At 38.3% G+C, this 22,095-nt stretch overlaps 2 protein-coding genes and 1 long non-coding RNA gene across 20 annotated transcripts in view; 2 read left to right on the top strand and 1 right to left on the bottom strand.

Annotated features, from left to right (window-relative positions):
- The window catches only part of LOC124282461 (FERM domain-containing protein 3-like), a 92,106-nt gene extending 86,479 nt beyond the window's left edge, over window positions 1–5,627 (bottom strand). For 6 of the 17 annotated variants that reach the window (XM_046718458.1, XM_046718461.1, XM_046718460.1 and 3 more), the window contains exon 1: window positions 5,349–5,621. In XM_046718458.1, coding sequence (XP_046574414.1) covers window positions 5,349–5,447 — 99 coding nt within the window. In that variant the 5' untranslated portion in view covers window positions 5,448–5,621. Of the gene's footprint in view, window positions 1–5,348 lie in introns of all 17 variants that reach the window. The other 11 variants (XM_046718449.1, XM_046718450.1, XM_046718453.1 and 8 more) reach the window with 8 other exon arrangements.
- LOC124282467 lies at window positions 1,496–21,900 on the top strand. The gene is made up of 3 exons (XR_006900162.1): window positions 1,496–1,574; window positions 4,590–4,591; window positions 21,888–21,900. It is a non-coding gene; the product is annotated as an uncharacterized LOC124282467 (long non-coding RNA).
- LOC124282463 (probable gluconokinase) lies at window positions 5,719–18,434 on the top strand. Of its 2 annotated transcripts, none has more exons than XM_046718468.1 (5): window positions 5,719–5,964; window positions 10,818–10,848; window positions 11,502–11,588; window positions 15,004–15,047; window positions 16,319–18,434. In XM_046718468.1, exons 2-5 carry the CDS (start codon window positions 10,837–10,839, stop codon window positions 16,671–16,673), a joined length of 498 nt encoding a protein of 165 aa, XP_046574424.1. In that variant the 5' UTR covers window positions 5,719–5,964; window positions 10,818–10,836; the 3' UTR covers window positions 16,674–18,434. The 2 variants fall into 2 exon arrangements, with proteins under 2 accessions (XP_046574424.1, XP_046574423.1); XM_046718467.1 differs by having other exon boundaries at window positions 5,719–5,968.
- Window positions 21,901–22,095: the final 195 nt, after the last annotated feature.

Here is a 22,095-nt window from a genome sequence, read left to right as displayed (position 1 = left end):
ACGTTACAGCCTTGAGGCATTGAACAAAGAGGTGTAATTCAGTCAATTAATAAGTCTCAACTTCTAAAATGCCCTTCAAACAAGAAATGCCTCTCAAACAAAAAATATCAAATAGCTGACAAGAAATAAATGCTGTATTTCTTAACACTCAATCAGTTTCTTACTTCAGCAACAATGAACTAATACTTGTTTCCTGCTAATAAATATCAACATCTTTTCTTTCAAAATACCCACAATGACATCTCAGGATTGAAAATAAATATTAAAAATAACATATGGGTTTACTATTTTCATGTAAATGAATAAGTGATGAAATCATTTGTGCAAGTGTAGGTTTGTGGTTTAATATATCTGCCATGTAATAAGCCAGGATGTTTCTCTGATTGAACCATGTTTATCACATGGATGCTAGGTCTTCACATTGTTTGCATGCTTTACTGAACAAGCTCAAGGAGTATCATATACACTCATAGCACATGAGCGATATTGCCAATAAAGCACAACTGTGGCTGAGGCTTGCAGAGAGCTCCCAATATAGACCCATCACCACAACAAAGCATCTGTTGACAGCTTTCACAGCCTGAAAGTCCATCTGTTGCACAAAGTAGGAATAGTTGTAGATTTCTGATTAAACAGCCAGTTTTGCTATCACTGTTTGTTTCTGGACACAATCCCAAGTTTCCATGGTAACAGAATGTCTGATTTAGACAAGATACTACACACCAATTAAAACTCTCCATGTTGGAGATTATCTGAGGTCAATGTCACCGTGCCCAACATGTTAAATTTGAGAATCAGGAACTTCTAGTTGTGTCAGATTCAGTGCAAAAGATCACTATACGAAATTAGAACAGCAAGACTAACTCCAAGTGTGACTGAATATAATATAACACAATCAAACCATAATTGGTTCAGGTGCTCAATAAGACTGTCTCCCAGTCCCTTAGGAATATATCAGAAGGGAATCCAACTTAAGACTGGGCAAGTCCTGATTACATCATTAATTAACTTCAAATGAAACACCGGTTCCAGACTGAATTTAAATTTGATGTATTTCTGTGGGTATTTTTTCAAAAAGAATATCTTTATTTCTGATACAAAGGGCCAGTCTAGTATTGCCACATGAGAGAGGAGGAAAAGATTAAAAGTTATAGCAGGAATACCAATAGTCTAGATTATCCCATCAAAAATCTTTAAGACACACACAAAACCAAACCTTACAGGAGGTCCCACAGACATTCTAGGAAATAAGTAACATATACTGAATAAAATTCTTATACATATAATCATTCTTTTCATTGTCAAGTGACCATTACCATTTGGTCATGTTAAACTCTTTAGAGACGAACTTAGCACACCATTAGCATCACTTTGAGAATGTGAACTTGACCCTGAAGTTAATCTGTGACAACATGATGTTCACACTTAGACAGGGATTACAGGGATGTCGACGAACTTACAACAAAGTGGAGCTTTTGCTTATGACATGCTTGTAGCAGGGTTTTACACGACACACAAATGTGTGTCCAGTACGCACAAATGTAGAGAATGGATGCAGAAAAAACATTCACCGCGTCCTGAGGGATGCACAATATTATTCAGTGTACCCACAACATATCTTTGACTTTGTAAAGTGTTTGGTTGTTTCTATCAGAACAGTTACATGCATCATTTCATCCACCAGTCCATATGATCAATGATTCATTCCAGGCTCTGAAGAAATGATCGAAACGTACAGTTCTCAACACTGTCACTTCACAGGACCCCTAAAACTTATAATTAGGGGTCCCCCCGGACCCCCATGTTTGTGAGTCGGGGTAAACCTTGCTTGTAGGGAGATGTTCAGTTTTGGGTGTAGGAATCACAGCCACCCTAGATGCACACTTTGTTTGCTATGAGACTGCATAGTCCAACATACACACACGCACACCACAGGCACACTCGCACCACGGTGTAAACGCATGGTCTGCACCTGCGCTCGGCACACACACAACTAACTCTTGCTCTGGGAATGCAACATCTCATACATCAGATACACACCCCTACCGTCTAATTCTATGCTGACGTTTTCTGATAAGAAATTTGGCAAAACATATACTATTTATTTAACGTTGCACCGTATTTCGAATTATGTCATCTCACAAAAAATGATTTTATCTCTCACAACAGTACAGCACAATCAGTCATACTATTTTCACAACAACTGCCTCAGACAGATTGGGCCTATTAATGAGAATAATGGCATGGTTCCGATTTCACCTGTTTTCAAAACTGCATTGTTTCTTTTTACACAAAATTATGATTCCATGAAACTACAGCAACTGTTTGGTACATACTAGTATTATGTGTAATTAACACTGAAAAGTAATCCCCATACAATTTGATCCAGCATCATAACCATGATGTTTTTCAACTTTGCACCCCTTGAATAAAAACACCCAGCTTTTTGAACTTTTGACACAAACATTTTTGCTATCCTATCAACATCTGAGCAACTCCTGGCTGCTAAACTGGTGACCACCAGTGTTCCGCATCGCTGGCCATCAATGTTGGCCCCAATACCAATCTCCCCCTAAAGAATACCCCTTGGCAATGAAATACCTTTCACCACCTAGCTCAGGGTAATCAAACCTACATCTGGTTACAGTGGTAACATTTGTATCAGGTGTAAAATGGGGGAGGGTGGGAGCTTTAGAAAGCCACATGTACCGGTAACACTACTGCAATGCCATTGTCCTACTACCTCAACGTAATTTCAATTCCTTAGGGCCCCTGTCATTATATTCTGGGCAGGTTTACAGCTCCAATGAACAGCTGCATCATGTGATGTTGTATATACAACACAGACAATTGAGTCCTAATGAATAATAAATCAGCTCTTAGCCAGCTTAAAACACAAACGCTTCTTGATTGGAAAATGTCTACATTTTTTAACTGTTCCTGATGAAATGGTATAAAAACTTCAATGATTCACACTTGTGCTCCCTCTGAACTGGTTTTGTAACTCAATTTAATTTTTCAATTTAGAACAACAGTCAAAACAAAATTTCTGTCAAACAAGTTAATATACTGGAAAAGATGCAAATGAGTTGCATCCCAAGGAAAATTCAATGCATCCCAAGGAAAATTCAGGCCTTTCATCCCAGTTACTGGTGAGTGCACATCTGCCAGTTTCCGTGACATTTTCTTTTAAGCTAATGATCCATTTTGCCCCAACATGACATAATAATTCAAACCAAAGCTGGAGAGAATTAAACCCGCAAGTTCACAGTGGATATTTACTTTTTGGGGGCCGAGCTCATGTACAGAGGCCGTTCAGCTTTGAGTGGGCGGACAATGTTTGCTCACACCCACAAGCCTGATGCACCGTTACTCACAAGCTCCTTGTCACTGCCAGGGTGGGGCAAGAGGGAAAGGAGTTGTCCCTAGCAGTTTGGAAAAATGGAATGACCATAACAAGTTACTGAGGCATCAACAGGACCAGTAACTGCCATTTTCTCCACATGCACCCATGTACAAAATTAACTATTTGACTGACTGAGTTTGGTTTTACGCCGCTTTTAGCAATATTCCAGCAATATCACGGCGGGGGACACCAGAAATGGGCTTCACTCATTGTACCCATGTGGGGATTCAAACCCGGGTCTTCGGCGTGACGAGCCAACGCTTTAACCACTAGACTACCCCCACGCCCATTAACTATTTGACAAATATTCCACTGGCATTGTTCTGGAAATGTCTTGCACTAACTGTGTCTGGCCTTTTGTATGCGGATGTGTACCTAACCACAAAATGATATGGATGACTTACAATTGTAGTGCTGTGGGATATATTTCCTAGACCACAGGATAATATTGAGCATGGTTACTGGTATAAAAGGAAGGCACAAACACTTTTATCCTCTATGATAAGAAAATATCAATGAACAGAAAAACATGTCACTTCCTTTAGTTCAGTGGTTATAATTTAAAGTATAAATATCCTATTCCTGTTGTTTACAATACAAAGCCTATTTAAAGATTAATAGACATGATCAAACAGAGAACGAATAAATGTGATTGTTCATGTCACATTGATGCATGGAATATCCACTAATAGTCTTTAAATAGTCTTAAACATTTTACCGTCTACTTTTCAAGAGGGATGATATCTGGGGGTATCAAAGTTCATAGGGGACATATTGCATATCTCTGTCTCACACGGAGCAGAAGGATAGCTAAACCTTTGTCTCATCTAAATCTGGGTACTGGTGTACAGGTGAACATATATACAGGAATGATACATGAAGATATTTAGCCAAACAATGGTGCCCAAACACTTGAGGCTCACATCATTAAAATATGTTTCAGATGATTTAGAGAAACTGTAAATAACAATGTATTACCTAACTGAAATCAAGTTTACCTGTATCATGTTAGTTTCAGACTATGGTTAATGTGTCCAAGTAGCCAAAGCTATTTACAGTATAACAGCATTTTATCACTGCAGCGTGCAATTAATCTATGTGTGCAATGAATTTCTGACTCAGGTTTCAATCAATAAGAGAGTATAAATTCAAACAATGTTATCTTGATAGACCTAGAGAACAGTAGTTTCAAACCATGTTAATGTACACTGTTACAAGTTGTTATACTGATTGGGAATTCTTAATTTAACCTTATTTAGAAGCAACAGTACATTGGTTTATAAAATTCAGTGAAAGAGTAATGACAAACCTATTGGCAAAAATATCCTTTAACACATAGAACTGCATCAAATAACATGTAAACTATATTAGGAAGTGAAGAAAGAATACTGTTTAGTGTTTAACAATGTTGCACCTATAGAAATGTTCCTGCATTGTTTTGGAATATCAGTCCCGAAAGATAGCCTCTGCTACAGTTACGGTGAAAACATAACAGTGCACCGTTACACTCGGATACACTACAACTACTGTGCGTATTTGACTTATTCTAAAACTTTCAGACTGGCCTGAATGTTCACAGGCCGTGAAAAACAATTTCGTTAGCTAGTTTGCTTGCAGATGTGACGTCCCTAGCAAATGCACACATTTCTGCAAAACGCCAAGGCGCAGCCCGTTAGATTTCTTTGAAGAGCGATTACCACTGTTAACGAAATCGCGCCTCAAATTGAAATTGGTGTGTGCATATCCATACAAGGCCGTTTGAAAGCGTCTTTGATCGGGGTGAAGATATTGATAATTGCACAGTGTAACGCTACGTAAAACAGTGTGAAGATGGGTGTTGTCAGTTTCAAAGACCACTAAAGCCTTGCCTTTGTTTACTAAATAGCACCGGTAAACATCTGCTCAATGCACAGTTGCACTCTGTCAGTGAACAGTTACATACCTTGAAATTTAGTTGAATTGGTTCCGAATCGTCCAGAAAACGGATACTACATGAGTATTCCGTTTGAACTTCACCCTTCGTACTTCTTTTCCGGAACATTTTATCCGGTTTTGTGAACAATCCACACAAAAGATGCTGTCGCGAGAGAGAGAAGAAAAGCAAGGCTGGCTACCGCATCCAAGTTGTCGATGAATCTCCAACCTTGTTTCAAGATGGAGAGCGAAGCAGGTCACATGACTCAGCTAGGTCAAGGGTCAACGGTCACGGCAGGTGCTCCACGGCACGCTCGAGCCGATTATCAGCTGAGTTTGAGGTGCCAGTGCTCTTGCCGTTAAATTTTAACAGTGTACGATATATTTGGCACGTTGTTATCTAATATACATTGTATTTGTCTCTAATGTATTGGTGAACACAGATATGCGATGCGTTTAGTTTTTTGTGCGGCATTTGCCTCGTTTTGAGACGGATTCCGGAATGTAACACGTGGTAAACAGGCTCAGGTAGTCTACTGCATCTACGGCCTTGAACAGACAACCACGACAGGCTGAAATAGACTACCATAGAAGAGGCAGAGATAGCACCATGATTTTAATCATTATGGGGGTTTGTGGGTGTGGCAAGTATGTAATATACAACTCAAGTGCACGTGCTGCAGCGATGGTGACGCAACGTGCGCGGAAGCTGTAGCGCAGCTGTCAAATCACTCAATATTCCACTGAGCACGATTTCTCCGCATGTACCGCACAGTGTCAATCAGGATTAATGGACAAGTAATGGTTCTGTGAGCACGTTGCGCACGCTATCCACGCGCATGCTGGTAGTATAAGGTCATCGCAGTACGAGGTGTTTGTCATGAATAATCGACTCCATATTTTTTCGTATATATGGTACAATTTGGAAATGTGCACAGTCACTGAAATGATTCGGAATATTTATAACAAAAACTTTAACAGTTTTGATAAGTCACTAAAGTACTTGGGTACTAAACACTGTGACCTATTTGTCCTCCACATGTTATACTAGGAATAAGGTGTAAATAAAGTTTGGACCAATTTACAGTTTTACAAAAGTCATCTGAATAACAATGAACTCATATTTGCTGCTAAGAGTTTAACAACCCACACCAATCTAGAAGTAACTGATAATTAACCAAATTATTCACACCATATCTCATTTGCACCCAATTTCAGGCACTGATTGTAACCTGTACACATATGCAAGGGAGGTATCTTGGATTTCAAAATAAGAAGTTGGCATGCAAACTGGGCCATAAAATTGTCGTTTTGTGCAAACTTCAGACTTTCTATTTCCTTAGATTTAGAGACCTTTCAACATTAAAGGGCCACTGATCCAGAGCGATTAATGTTTCCAGCCAACAGTCTAATTACGAAACCTAGCTGCAAACTGGTCAGCCCCTGCTCCCTTGACCCTGACGGACACGGGGACTCGGCTACTGTCCACCTTGGCAGAATTTCTTCAACCTAATCAGTGGGACATTAGGAAGGGTGGATATGCCCATCAGATGCCGTTTTTTTAAAATATCCCCTACAGTCCTTTTCTGATTGTAATAAAGTATCCCAGAAGTGTAGGCTTTTTCAGATTTTCAAATGTTTGGATGGTATAGTGACTGATCCAATAGTTGATCGTATTTCTGTGTTTTTTACCTCGATATTTAATCATGAAAAAATATGATATGTACTACGTATGCTATGATATCAAAAACACACATTTGATATATACTACCCATCAAAAGTTTAGACTCACTTAAAGCACTCACTATATGTTATGTATATGTATGTGGTTACATCGAAGATGAATTTCTCCACCAACTTGGGGGAACCAACTGAAAACCTTATGCAGATGAATTGCACAAGGATGATGCTTCAAATTGCGAAAGGCATGAGCAAATGTCGTGCATGTGAACAGATGCGTTTTGGTGTAAAGTTTTGTTAAGAATTCGCCAATTTTCACAGATTTTAATCATTTACTGAACTCATGACAATAATCTTTTCAATGTTACGAATATGTTTTACAATACACCAGTTCATAACTAAACAGTACCTTTAAACAGTATGGAATATTTTGCAAAAAGCTAGTTTAGAACAGTGGACAAGTAAGTGGCTACATTTACACTAGTGAGTCTAAACTTTTGATGGGTAGTATATTTGAATCCATAAACTAAACAACCCCACTTTGCCATTGCCCAAAACATTCTGAAATTTTACTTAGGTACTTAGGTATATACAGTTTTTAACTAAGTACACAGCAAACGCTTATATATATTTCTTGTGTAACAATGAAGTTTGATCCGTTCGTATCCTCAAAACAGTGTCAGCCCATAATTTCTTTTTCAAACATTCAAGCAATACAGTGTCAGCCCATAAGTTTTTATTTCAGACATTCATGCAATACAGCGATTACTACTCTCTTGCTGTAACCCTTGTTTGGTGGTAAACCTACATGTTATTTGTCGTCATTTAATTATTGGGTCCTGATATTAGTAGACAACAACTTGACACAATAATGAGCTGTACTGACATGATTTGGGAATGTTTCACTATTTACTGACATTTGCTGATGACGTTGGGTACAAGCAGGTTTAGATACCAGCCCATGAAGAGTTTTTATTGCAAAGAACCAAGACATAAGATAAATAGATTTATGGTGTAAGGTGACAATTACATCCCATAATGACTGTTCTCCAAAGTAAGAATTGAAAATTGGAGTAAGGAGCAGAAGGACGAATGTGATCAGGCCCTATGACCGGGCTGACTGCCTGTGACTGCTAGTGGTGTGTAGTTTAGTGGATTGCTGCCCATGTCTTCAGTTACACGTCTCCCTGGTCCTGACATGGTGTGGGTTTGTTCACTGCAGTATTAGACATTCACCCACTATGGGAGAGTCATGAGTTTGAATCCCACTCACTTCATTTATGTTTCTTGGTTTGTCAGTACCACAGTGGTAAATGTCTGAAATCAGTATTACTTCAGTCGTTCCTCCCACATTAAGCTAACATGCCACGATAAATCTCTAATAGTGTTTAAAGCTTCATTAAACCTAACGCACTCACAATAGGAATAGCCTAGTGGTTTAAGCATTTCTGGTGTCCCCCGGAAAGGAGGTTAAAACCAAACTCACTAACTCACTCACTCACTTACGATAAGAATGAATAAGTTTCATGCCACAACCAAAAACCAGTTTGATTCAGGTGGTCTGATTCTATCGATCTTTGTTTTATGGGGCACACAAATTTAATTTTAACAATATTTGACTTAAGAGTATCAGACTGACATGTAAATGCCTCTTTTAAATGAGTGCGGTGTAAAACTAAACTTGATCACTCTTTTAAATTAATTTCAATATACAATATAGTGACAAATTGTAGGATGTAGTTAACACGTAAATATTGAGCTCTTCATCTTCCATAGTCAGGGTTGGAAAGCTTAGGGAAAAGTGATAGGCTTTCATTTTTGAAAACAGAAATTCAAAAGCCGGACTATAAGAGAAATGCTGAGATTTAGTTTCAATCTCACAATAAAGATGGAAAGCTAAGTTGACAAAAAGCACAGAATTTATACCAACCATGATTCATAGCACTTAAACCGATAATAAATTGATTATATAGGAAATCATATTCAAAACATCATTTGATAAAAATAATCCCCATTCCCTCATACAATCTTTCAGCAGTTGCAAAAAGCTAAACGTATGTTTTGCTGGCAAATGCAGCTGATATTCTGGTCTAATTTTGTCGTTGGTTTAGTGAATTGCAGTTCTCATACAGGAAGACCCATGTGCTATAATCTTACTGATGCTAGGTATCACACACACTGCTCACATGAAATACTATTAGCATACTGTAATATAGTGGGAAGTTTGAAATGGGAGAATCTCCAACTTCCTGTTAGCCATCCACATACTGATATATCTTACACATAATGATGTAGGCATATCAGTGGCTGTCCTAATTATCCATACACATGTGTGGTAACAATTTGCTTCAACAAACGTGAAAAAGGCATGTTTTTTCAAATGATTAAGTCTTCAGCAATGAAGTTTACATACCAGACCTAGGTATGCATGATAGGATTGTAAGAGTTACTTCCCCTTCATTAGATTCCCATGTGGAACACTTGTATAAAGGAAATGAGGTGATTACAAGAATTTTGCCAAAACCTTGAAATTTTCTTCATCAAATTGTATATTGAACTTGTTGTAAAGTATCTCTTGTATAATGTACTGATTGTTTCTCAAACCAAAATTTTCAGGAACATTGCATAGGGTAGCCTAGAGGTTAAAGCATTCTCTCATAAACTTAGGCCTTGGTTCAATTCTCCACATGGGTACATTGTGTGAAACTTAGTTTTAGTGCTCCCAGCCATGATATTACAGAAATATAGCAAACAGTAGTGATAAACAATACATGGTATAAGGAAAATTAGTTATAATTTGCTGTTAGAGAAAGGAAGTATGATGGGTCACTGTAGAGAAGAGACACTGCCCTGTTTGTGTAACCTGTACATAAAGATCAGAGAACCATTTTTGGTTGGATTGCCCCTTCTATGGTTGTTTAAGACTTTCTGCCCTCAAATGGTAATTGGGGCGGTGGGGTAGCCTTGTGGTTAAAGCGTCCCGCTCATCACGCCGAAGACCCGGGTCCCCACATGGATACAATGTGTGAAGCCCATTTGTGGTGTCCCCCGCCGTGATATTGCTGGAATATTGCTAAAAAGCAGCGTAAAACCATACTCACTCACTCAAATGATAATTGAACCACCTGCTAACCTCTCCACACCTACACTCGACACTTACCTACGTTCCATTCCAAACCTACTCATCCTCCACCTTCCCTCAGCTTACAATGTAGTCTTGTTTGTCATCTTGCTAAGTATATATTTCCAGCTGTTAAAAGGCATGATCTCTTCCTTAAACAAGTCAAACGATTAGAATTTTACACATTGTAGCCTTGCTCCAAGGCTGTACTGAATGCTAAGTCCATTCATGTATAGTAATTCTATCCTTTAAAGAGGCAAGTCTAGATATGGGGACAGTACAGGACCCCAGTCTGTTATTTATTATTGTTTTAGAAATAATCATTTAAACTATTGATATTTACCTTAGAAACTTGTGCAAGTGTACACACATTGCTAATTTGGTGTTCCTGCCAGTAGATCATGTATCTATTGTCATTTATAAAAATAGTAATTCAGTAGGTAAAAATATATGATGAAAGTATTTCACTGCTTCTGGCTGATGGTGAATGTAATTTAGGGATTTTTTGTTGCAGGTTTTGTTTGATATTGGATATATATTCTATTCAAATGATGTTAAGAGACAGCTGATCTATTATTTGGCAATAGTTACTCTGTCATGGCCGATCTATTATTTGGCAATAGTTACTCTGTCATGGCCGTGAAATGTGAGTGATACTACCATTGAACTTGCTATTGTTCTTTTTGCCACTTTCAGAACCACAGTAGGAAAAGCCATGGCTAAAAAGGTAAAATACAAACAGTATGCCTAGAAAACCAAGTGTTGTTATGTGTAACAATGTATCAATGAACTGTGGTACAAGCAGCCATCATGATGCCATGTTTCTTATTGCTCAGGAGATGTGGGTTGGTGTCAGTCCAAAGGATTTTTGTTATGGTAGGTGACTAGACTGGATCTGCTGGTCAAACTTTGTAACCTGGCTGGTTGTGGTATTTTACTTGTGGAACATTGACTTCATGACATCGACCACTGGTTTGACTTTTTTTATCAGTCACAGTGGTACAGCTAGAATCTTGCTGACTAGTGTTCACTAACAAAGAAAACACAGTTGTAAGTTTATATATCATGTAATTTGCAGGTGTCCTAACAGAGGTGGTGCTTTCGTACATCTCAAGTTTTAACCCTTCATGAGGGGTGGTGGGGTAGCCTAGTGGTTAATGTGTTTGCTCATCTCACTCACTAACCTTTCATGCTCTATATTTTTAATAATGTAACCTCCAGTAACCAGACACTGAGGAAAGCTACAGCGTCTCTATACCTTGTTTATGTAGATGCACAATGAATAACTGATTCATCATTTCCTTTACGGAAAGCCCGGTTTTAGAAAGTTGACTGTAACTGTTTGAAGGTGAGTAAAATCTCCCTCCATCTGGCTTGTAGCTGCAGTGGCAGTTTGCTGATGCTGATGATTTCCATCCTGAGGCCAACAAGGTGAAGATGGGCAAGTCTATACCACTTACAGACGAGGTGGGTGGAGACCGACACATAGGCTACCAACTGTTTCAAAAGTGCTTTTTCATAATTATTATTTTCCAATCCTAGGAAAAATATTTTTTTGTGTTTTATTTCTTTTATGGCAATAAATGTACATAACTGAAATTGATTTCTTATGAACTGTGTGACCTCTTATGGCCTTGACCTAAATGTATGATGAGTGCTAGATTCCCCTCAGATGTGGCATAGCATGTACAAAACTTCCTGGTATAAACAGTATAAGTTGTCTTCAAAATTCTGTCAGCTGTGCTTATTTATGAAAAGCTACTAGAGACCAGGTTTAGATGTGAAAGGATCATGAATAAACTTAAAGAAGCATATTGTCATACGATACGATCAGGGTTAGAACTGGTCCACAGCAACCCATGCTTGTCATAAGATGTAGCAAACACGATCAGGTGGTCAGGCTCGCTGACTTGTTTATTGTATCCCAGTTGAATATATTGATGTTCAATCACTGGATTGTCTGGCACATTAATTACAGACAGTGTCATACAACAAACCAACCAAATGGAGCTTACCCTTTATCTTTTTGTAAAAGTAGAAAAGCGGTGACATAAGCTTGTAATGATGACATTACACCTTAGAACATAGTGGGTTCCAGGGCCCACTTGCACAAAGCAATCTTAGTTACAATCAATCTTAGGCCCCTACAATCAACTTTACAATCACCATACAATTGCCCTAATCCACTTGCACAAAGCTGATCTTAGCGTGATTGTAAGACGGCATGGATTTAAGATCGCGATCTTGACTAAGATCGAACTATTCAACGGTGGAGGTAGGAATTTCTTGAACTCGACTCCTGTCTACAGTTGTCTGCAAGTGCGCATAACATGCTGCGCAAATAAAGAGTGGAACTGGTTACTGCACACAACACATACCTCCCTCAATCGCACCTTGCAGAATTTTCATGAAAAAAAATCCCACAAATGTTTGAAGGAAAAGATTATGTGGAAGATAACACACATTTTTCTACATTCTAACTGTCTTGATTTATGAACAAAGACATTGCAACTCCCAGAAATACCTAACCTGTGATTTTTGAAAATATTGAATTACAAGAAAAAAAAAAGTAATAAATTTGGGTCTAGATTTAGTGACTTAATAATTATTTTTTCTTATTGTGAAATTCCTTTTTACACAAATTTCAAATGCATTAGCAAGTGTATTTTCCTGTTTGATGAATACTTGTATTATATCTAAAATGCATAGATTAAAACCCTCGTCTCTCGTCCGACTCAATTTTATATTTAAAATGAGAGAAAGAAACTTGATTTTGCGCGTTATCTCATTGTAGATTATTTTAATTATAAACTAAGACAAATTCAAAGACACAAATGTGACCGGGAAAAATATATGTGGAGATCTCCAACTTTAATGCATTGGACATGGCAGAGCATGACATAACATACCAAGAGAAACCACTCCCATCTTGCGTAAAACTAAGATTAGCTGCCCTTGAGTTATTGAAAAGGTCACGGCCATTACTATTCAAATGCAGACACCTTTCGTTTCTATCCAAAAGGTATGTTGTTTCACACATCTTCCAACACTGAACCGAGTGGGGATAGTACATTATGATATCGACTCGATAGTTATGTAGTTCACTACCGCAAATAACGGTGTATCTGACCTTAAATCGGTGGTGCGTTCTCCGTGTTGTTGAACGAATCATACAGTTTTATGCAATTTAAAAGCAATCTCCAAACATAAAGCTGATTATTTGCGTGCAACAGTGACTAACTTGAACGCAATTTTACACAGACTACAATGATCTCAGCTCCTTACAATTGGTCCGGACCAACTGTAGGTTTAGATTGTAACTTACAATGATTTTAGCCTACAATCGCTTTGTGCAAGTGGATGGCGATTGCAGCCGAAGCCTAAGATCGCGATCTTAAAGATTAACAATAATTGTAGCGCTAAGATCGTTCTGTGCAAGTGGGCCCGGGCCCTATTCCTCAAAGCAATTATTTCTAACTTTCGCACAGGAGATCACGATTGTAATTTACGATCGAAAGAATTACAATTGCGATACTTACAATTCCCTTACAATAGCTTTCAGGAACGACAATATATTATTATTTACGATAATTATAAAGTTGATCGTAGGGCTTACAACTGATCTGGGCCCTGTTCCTCAAAGCGATCGTAGCAATCATTAGCTACAATCAGAGTAGTGTGTTCAGAGAGCAGTGTATTCAGTGTCTGCCTTCAGAGACCAGTGTGTTGCAGAGACCAGTATGTTCAGAGACTAGTGTGTTCAGAGTCTGTCGTCAAGAGACCGGTGTGATCAGAGACTAGTGTGTTCAGAGACCAGTGTGTTCAGAGACTAGTGTGTTCAGAGAGCAGTGTGTTCAGAGACCAGTGTGTTCAGAGACTAGTGTGTTCAGAGACCAGTGTGTTCAGAGACCAGTGTGTTCAGAGAGCAGTGTGTTCAGAGACCAGTGTGTTCAGAGACCAGTGTGTTCAGAGACCAGTGTGTTCAGAGACCAGTGTGTTCAGAGACCAGTGTGTTCAGAGACTAGTGTGTACAGAGACCAGTGTGTTCAGAGACCAGTGTGTTCAGAGACCAGTGTGTTCAGAGACCAGTGTGTTCAGAGACCAGTGTGTTCAGAGACCAGTGTGTTCAGAGACCAGTGTGTTCAGAGACCAGTGTGTTCAGAGACCAGTGTGTTCAGAGACCAGTGTGTTCAGAGACCAGTGTGTTCAGAGAGCAGTGTGTTCAGAGTCTGTCGTCAGAGACTAGTGTGTTCAGAGTCTGTCAGCTCTGTCTTCAGAGACCTGTGTTTTCAGAGACCAGTGTGTTCAGAGACCAGTGTGTTCAGAGACCAGTGTGTTCAGAGACCGGTGTGTTCAGAGACCAGTGTTTTCAGAGAATAGTGTGTTCAGAGTCTGTCGTCAGAGACCAGTATGTTCAGAGACCAGTGTGTTCAGAGACCAGTGTGTTCAGAGATGTTCAGAGACTAGTGTGTTCAGAGACTAGTGTGTTCAGAGACCGGTGTCTTCAGAGACTAGTGTGTTCAGAGACTAGTGTGTTCAGAGACCAGTGTGTTCAGAGACCGGTGTGTTCAGAATCTATGTTCAGAGACCAATGTGTTCAGAATCTGTGTTCAGAGACCAGTGTGTTCTGCGACTAGTGTGTTCAGAGCCTGTCGTCAGAGACCAGTGTGTTCAGAATCTATGTTCAGAGACCTGTGTGTTCAGAGCTTGTCTTCAGAGACCAGTGTGTTCAGAATCTGTGTTCAGAGACTGTTGATGTATAGTCTCTGGCATGGTTTATACTGACACACAGTGATATAACTGAAAACTGTTCAAAGCTGGATTTAACCCAGCTCACTCACTCACTTATGTGAGAATGTTGATAAAGAATTGTTTTTTGCAGGACCGAATTCCCTGGTTGACATCCATCCACCAATACATTAAAACGTAAGTACTGTTACTGAAAATTGTATTTAAACACTCTTCATACTCAATGTCTATCTTTTGTGTTGTTTTGTTTGTTTGTTATCGAATGCCACAGTCAACAGTATTCCAGTTACATGGCAACGATATGTAAATAATGAAGTCTGGACCATACAGTGACTGATGTAAAGGTATAACTATTAAGTCTCCAAGACTGCCTGTCGTTCCCATTGATCGCCTCTTGTGACTAGCATAGGTTGCTTGTAACCTACCCTGACCCGTGAAGATGTGTGCTAGAACTGATCTTCAGTAACCCATGCTTGTTGTAAGAAGTGACTAATGGGATCAGGTGGTCAGGCTCGTTGACTTGGTTGACACATGTCATCGTATCCCAATTGTGTAGATCGATGCTCATGCTGTTGATCACTGGATTGTCTGGTCCAGACTTGTTTGTTTACAGACTGCTGCCATATAGCTGGAATATTGCTGAGTGTCTCAGTCTATACAGTAATTATAGCTACTGGAGCTCATATTGAAGTCCCTCGTTCATTACCCACCTGTTGGAGATACCACCCTTTAATAAATCCTACAATGTTATTACAAATTGTGTAATAACATTGTGTGCTGCTGGAACTATTTGCACTTGCGTGACCCAGGTGTTCAGGCGTAATGCACTCTTTGCATTTCGTAGTAAAGATGTTTAAACTTTTCTTTGCTCGGTTGCGTGTAATAGCATTTATGTGAAAAAAAGTGATATGTTGTTTGAAGTCATTGGGTCCCATTTTCATACCTGCGTGTTTATTTTTGATAACTCAGATTAAATAGCGAATGTTGACAATCATCAATGTGCATGACCCCTGTTATAATGGCATAATGTAAAGCTTGTTCTGTAAGCTGTGAATTCTGGTGATATTTATATGGAATTTGCTAATGTTGGTAAACCCAAACTCAGTAGTCAATAAAATACTAAACAATGTGCTAATGTTGGGTGAGTAATAAGTAATAACATGTCCCTTATAATACCATACATGACACTCGTGAATGGTATTGGTACCAAGACATTCACTCATTCCATAAATATAGTATTACACGGGACATCGTTTAGTATTTTATTTATATATTACAGCAATATCACCCCAGGGGACATCTGAAAGCGACTTCACCCACTGGACCTATGAAGGAAGTAATAAAACAATGGTTCAGCATTTTGAGCTAAGGTACCCCATCACCCCAAATTTCACTGAAACAGTTATATGCTGTTTATTTAAGTCAACAGTCCATCACTTCCTCCACAGGTTAAACACAGAAGGAAACAATGGAGTGGTCACATGTTCTGCACTGAAGAAAATGTATCGGGGGATTCTCACTTCAGGGGAGGTAACTGCTGACAAAGGTGCTGAGAAGCTTCCTGTTCTGTTTGTATATTTGAAGGGAGACCGTGACCTCATTATTAAACGTATGGAAGGTCGTTCGGGACACTTTATGCCAGTATCTCTCCTGGATTCACAGCTGGCTCTACTAGAAGAACCAGACAAGTCTGAAGAGGCTGTAACTGTTTCCATTGACATCAGCGTTGATGACATTGTAGCGTTGGTTATCGAGGAGTGTGAGAAACGTCTGAGCAGATCCGTGAAAAGTGACGTGTCATAACTGAGGCTGGATGTTGAAAGAGTCCACTGGTGATTGAGTGGGAATAAATGTTTCCAGGCATGTTATCACAAATTTATCACACATGCCAGCGCAGTATCACATCCAGTATAAACCAGTTATGCTACAAAGGGATGTAAGTTTTAGATGCGCAGTGTAAGGTACACACATAGATGCACCTGTGACTCTGGATGAGGCAGGGCATGGTCACAAACGAGAACTGTTGCTTTTTAGTTGTTCAGGGACAAATTTACAAATTTACAAATCTAATTTAAAACAACTACACTGGTAAAATCACTACTTACATATGATGAGAATTTGAATGGAACTTAAACAGAAAACTGAAGCTCGAGAAGGCTTGTCGACAGAATCTTCCCATAGTACTTCCTGGCTTCTTTAGCAATGATTCTTTCACTTCTGAACTATTTTTACTCCGTTAATTGAAAATGTTTACTCTAATCACAGATAATGCCTGTATATATCAGCACTGAAGATTACACATTTGATTTTTTAATTGGTACAACTTTATTGATAATTGTAATTTGTTTTGTTCAGATAAACAGTATATGGGTGATGGTGACCACATGAATTAATTCACCTGTACACGTCATGAACCAAGTTCAGACATTTACTAGTCAGATTATGGCAGCCTACATATTCAAGATCTTGGGTAATATCTCAACCTTACAACCTTTAATTATAAGGAGTGTCTGGAAATATGGTCACCCCTTCATAAACACAAGAAGGAAGATCTCCAGCCTGTTTTAATATTGTATTGTCCATAATATTTGTTTAATTTAATTTAGTTACACGCTAGTTTTAATTCTCTACCTGTAATAATCTTGTTATTTTACAGTCCTTCGTCAACAGGTTTTTCTATAATTAAATTGTGTTTATTCTGAATTTATAACTTATTAAGTCATTTTATGCTGAAATATTGCCGTTGTGACTACAAATCTTGACTCACTCACTGCAAGAGATGACCTGATAACATTCAACACTGATCAGCACAATTCAATATTTTTATCCCCTGCAACACATTTTGCTAGGTTATTATTTTGGACTCTGTCCAACCGTCCATACAAATTCGTCTTTTCCGGGGCAGAACATAAAAAGCGTTCAATATTTCTTTACCAAACGCACATAGATAGGCCTGGTGGTGAACTAGTGCCTTTTGATACTTTTGGATATCTGAATAAAACATGTTTTGTGTTTCCATGGCAATTTGACTTTGACTGCAATTGATGTTGGTGCTCTTTTCCGAAGCAGAACTTTAAAACCATACAATGTTTCTTTACCAAACTTGGTACATGGATAGATCTGGTCATGAACTGGTGTCTTTTGAAACTTTTGGGTTTCTGCATTTCCATGGCAGTAAGTTTGACTTTCACTGAAAATGGTGTTGGTGCGCTCTTTTCCGGAGCAGAACTTTAAAACCGTTCAATGTTACTTCACCAGCAATTTTTCAGCTATTTGTGTCGAAACTGAATTGCTGACATGTTACAAGAGACGCTGTATATTGCAGCGTATAAGGGGGTTTGGTACCTAGAATTAGAGGGGTTTGAGGAGGCGTCGCCGTATGGACAGGGTAGAAGAGTCACAAATTATTGTAAATCTGACCGAGAATGCAATCATTTATATTATTACAAATATATTTTTACTTTCAGCATTGTTTGAATGTCTTATTGATTTATTATTCATGTTGTACCAGAAATGTTACATCTTTGACATTGTGCAGTACAATAAAGTCAATGGAATATCGGAGATGACTGTGTTTGTTCTGATAGAGCAAGGTGGGTTTACACTTCTGCTTGAAGTCTTAACAAATTAGGAAGTATATTATGTGACCTGTGTCATAGCCTGTATGTAAATACCTCTCCCCAAGAAGCCTCTAGAACACTGAAGCTGAAACTTCAGATGCTTGTTCCCACTGTTCATTTGGTTGGAACTGATTTTAGTTTTCAATATCATGCCATAAAACATTTTTCCCACATGTAATAGAATACAACTGTTGTTGTAGTGGTGTAGTTTCGTATTTCCACCATCCATTCTTACCTTTACACTTTTGCCATCATTTTTACAACTGATCAACATAAAACAGATCATTCTCTCCCAAGCACTTTATTTGGTGAATGTAACAACAACAAAAAAGAAAGTGTTGTTAGCAAATATTTATTGCAATGACATTCATACACTGCTCTAAAACTCACAGCACCAGAGAGAAATATTGATCATAAGCTTCATACACAATGAATGTTATGTCAAACATCTGGACATAATCTACATTCAGAACCACACAGCTGTTACTAAAAACAAATTCCGTCATTTTGAATGGTCTGAACTTACATGACTTATTACATCACTCGGAAGTACTGAAGACTCAAGTTAGCTGTGCAACCTGTTTACTGAAACCATTTGATCTTGACCAATGGGAGAGAAATTTGTGCTTTGATGTTTCTCTTCATGTGTGTTTCCTTACCACCACAGTGAATGAGTATGGTTTTAAGCTGCTTTCTGCAGTATTTCAGCAATGGCACATCAGGGAACACCAGAAGTGTTTTCGCTAGAACCACAAGGCTAGCAGCCTGCTGATACATCTTATCACAGTGATGCCCTTGAAGATCCTAGTTATAATTGGTCTTCAGCGACCCGTGCTTGTCATAGGAAGACGACTAACGGGATCAGGTGGTCAGGCTCGCTTAACATCAAACCAACTGATCACAGTGTTGGCTTCATGTCAGAGAAAACAGTGAATGACACCCTCATGAAGTGTTTCATATAACTCCACAGAGGGTGCATAAATACAAAGTGGTGCAGGTCATTGATGTATCACTGATGAAACCCAAGAGTATGTAAATGGTGAAATTCAAACCCACATAGATTCTGGCAGGTAAGGGAAGTAACTCTGGACCATAGGCCCCGACTGCAGGTCAAAAGCCCTGGTTTACTATCCAGCCCCCCTCCTATATAGACCAGACCATAGGCCCCTACTGTAGGTCAAAATATATAATACATATATAGGAGGGGGCTGGATAGTAAACCAGGGTTTTGTTTATCAATTTTCTGACCCGCAGTGGGGGCCTATGCCCTGAACAGCAAATTACAGTAACTCACACCACTGGTCAAAACCATGCTTCAGGTATATTTCTTGAAAATCCATTGTTCTAAGGAAGATGATGAAATGTTTGTTTTAAGATCTCAAGTATAACTATCAGATTATAAAATTTAATGTTTCAGTATTACAGAAAACAGACTTGGAGTCCACATCATGACAACTTTGGCAAAGAATTAAACATCATATCACATGTTATCCAACAATTATAATACTATTCACATGAAAACTTGTGTAGATTGTACTTCACTGATGAAGAAAGTGTCATTTCAAACCATTTTTTACTGTTTCTGAAAATGTATGAAAATAATCCTGTTCCAGAGATACCAAAAACAACCTGTCACCTTTAATAAAAACATACCTTCCATACAAACTTGTAGTCCAACATGGAAATAAAATGTCTCCACAATAAGAAACAATTCTTTAAAAACTTTCCTGCATTTTAAGAATTACAGAAAAGACAATGATACTCATTCAAGTGACAATAAAACTAAATTCCTTTTAAATTATTCTTTCACATCACTGAAAGAGAGGAATTGCAACTTCTTCAGCTATTCACTTTCAATAAGGCTTGCTTACTGTCAGCATATATTTACTTTACAAGTTGTACCACAAAGGAAATGGTAATCAAAATATTTAAAAAAAACATATTTTAGGTGATGTCCAACAAATGACAAAATAAAATTGTGTTTAATGCAGCACTAGTTTATGCATGCCACAGTATGCCAGTTTTGTCTCACAGAAAGACCCATAGTACCATTTATCTTGGACATTTTCACCTTTGTGACAGAGCAAGGATCAGAATTCAGGGTAACCCCAGCATTCACACCCAAGAATAAAATAACTGAAACAAGACCATCATTTGTCGTCCTCATGTGTGTGGACATGATGCAGCAGAAATCAACACAAGAAAATACATGTCTACAACTAGTTGTGTATTCAAAGATACATGGAATGTATGTGCTGTCATAATGTAAGCTCATATCGTAGATGATCTGCATTTAGTTTATTAACGTAACTATTCCATTCCATTGTTACCACAATCGTAATTGAAAACAGAGCAGTGATGATACAGTGTTGCGATGTGATACATATCCAAATAGTTAAGTTGTAAAAATTATACGATAAATGAAAACATGACGTATTTAGGAAGTCAGTTCTCAAGGGAAACAAATAGTGGTCTGAAATAAATACATATTTAATTAATGGAGTCATTTCATGAAACAGTGGCTTGAGACATCACATGCATACAAGAAGAATATAATACCTAACAAATATTACTCAAACCATTGTATGACTAACTTTGTATCATTATAACTTCATCATGAATTGCAATGTATAGTTAATATTTGGTGCTTTTTTTACATCCGTACCACAAAATAAATAAAAAGAATTAACAAAAAAGCAACCACTTTCAGGGTCACTTCTAAATTTCAAATGTGTAATTAAAGGTCACATGCAACCAAAAAATCAAACATAATTAAAACACAATTATCACTTCTTCATGACATATTATATGCATTGCTGATTATGAAAAAACAAATAAACAAAATTATAAGCGTATAATCGCAAATCAAAAGTGCAATATTTTGTACTTGGGTTTACCGCCCTCGAAACGAAGCAGCCGGGATACCGAACCCAGTCAGAGCGGGTGGGTGTGCACTCAAGTGTAACGGCTGGTTCATTAGCAGATGCCGCCTTCACGGGTCAGTGTGTGTGTGTATATAGAAAGTTGGGTTTTGTAAATACATGCTCATTTTTTGTGTATAACATTTTGCAATCAACAGACATCATAACATGTCATGTGTTCAAGTATCACACCTGCCTGTCTGTGTAATTACATAATGTGACAGAGACCGAACTTCGGGCCATAAATCAATGCGCTTTTGTTTATGGTGTATAGCCTGATTGGTGTTAAGTTCAAATTGCATGTGGTCAGTGATCGCAGTTGTGTATTGAATATTGTCATTAGCAGACAGGCAGGCAGACACACTGGTGTCAATAAAACAAGACATTGAGTTTTGTCTGTGACAGCGACATATCTATATCACAGTTAGAAATCGTGTCAACTCTAAATAATGCTTTTAAGCATCGAACTGAGAAAGTGACTCGGTAAGAAGAACGTGTGGTGAAATAGACAAAAGAAATTATATAAACAGTTTATTTACTGTCATAACATACAAAAAGCTCGCGCCTGTGAGATATCAACAAAACATTATGAAAATAGCTCACACCAAAGCCTTCACCGAGTATTCACCAGACAGCCCGCTTCCAAGTTGCGCGAACCTATTTCACTGCGCACGTGCTATGAGC

This window comes from Haliotis rubra, unplaced genomic scaffold, assembly GCF_003918875.1.
Source record: "Haliotis rubra isolate DU_JTF1 unplaced genomic scaffold, ASM391887v1 Scf3, whole genome shotgun sequence".
Taxonomy (NCBI): Eukaryota; Metazoa; Mollusca; class Gastropoda; order Lepetellida; family Haliotidae; genus Haliotis; species Haliotis rubra.
Note: the sequence above shows the minus strand (reverse complement) of the source record. Positions and strands in the feature narration are given on the sequence as shown.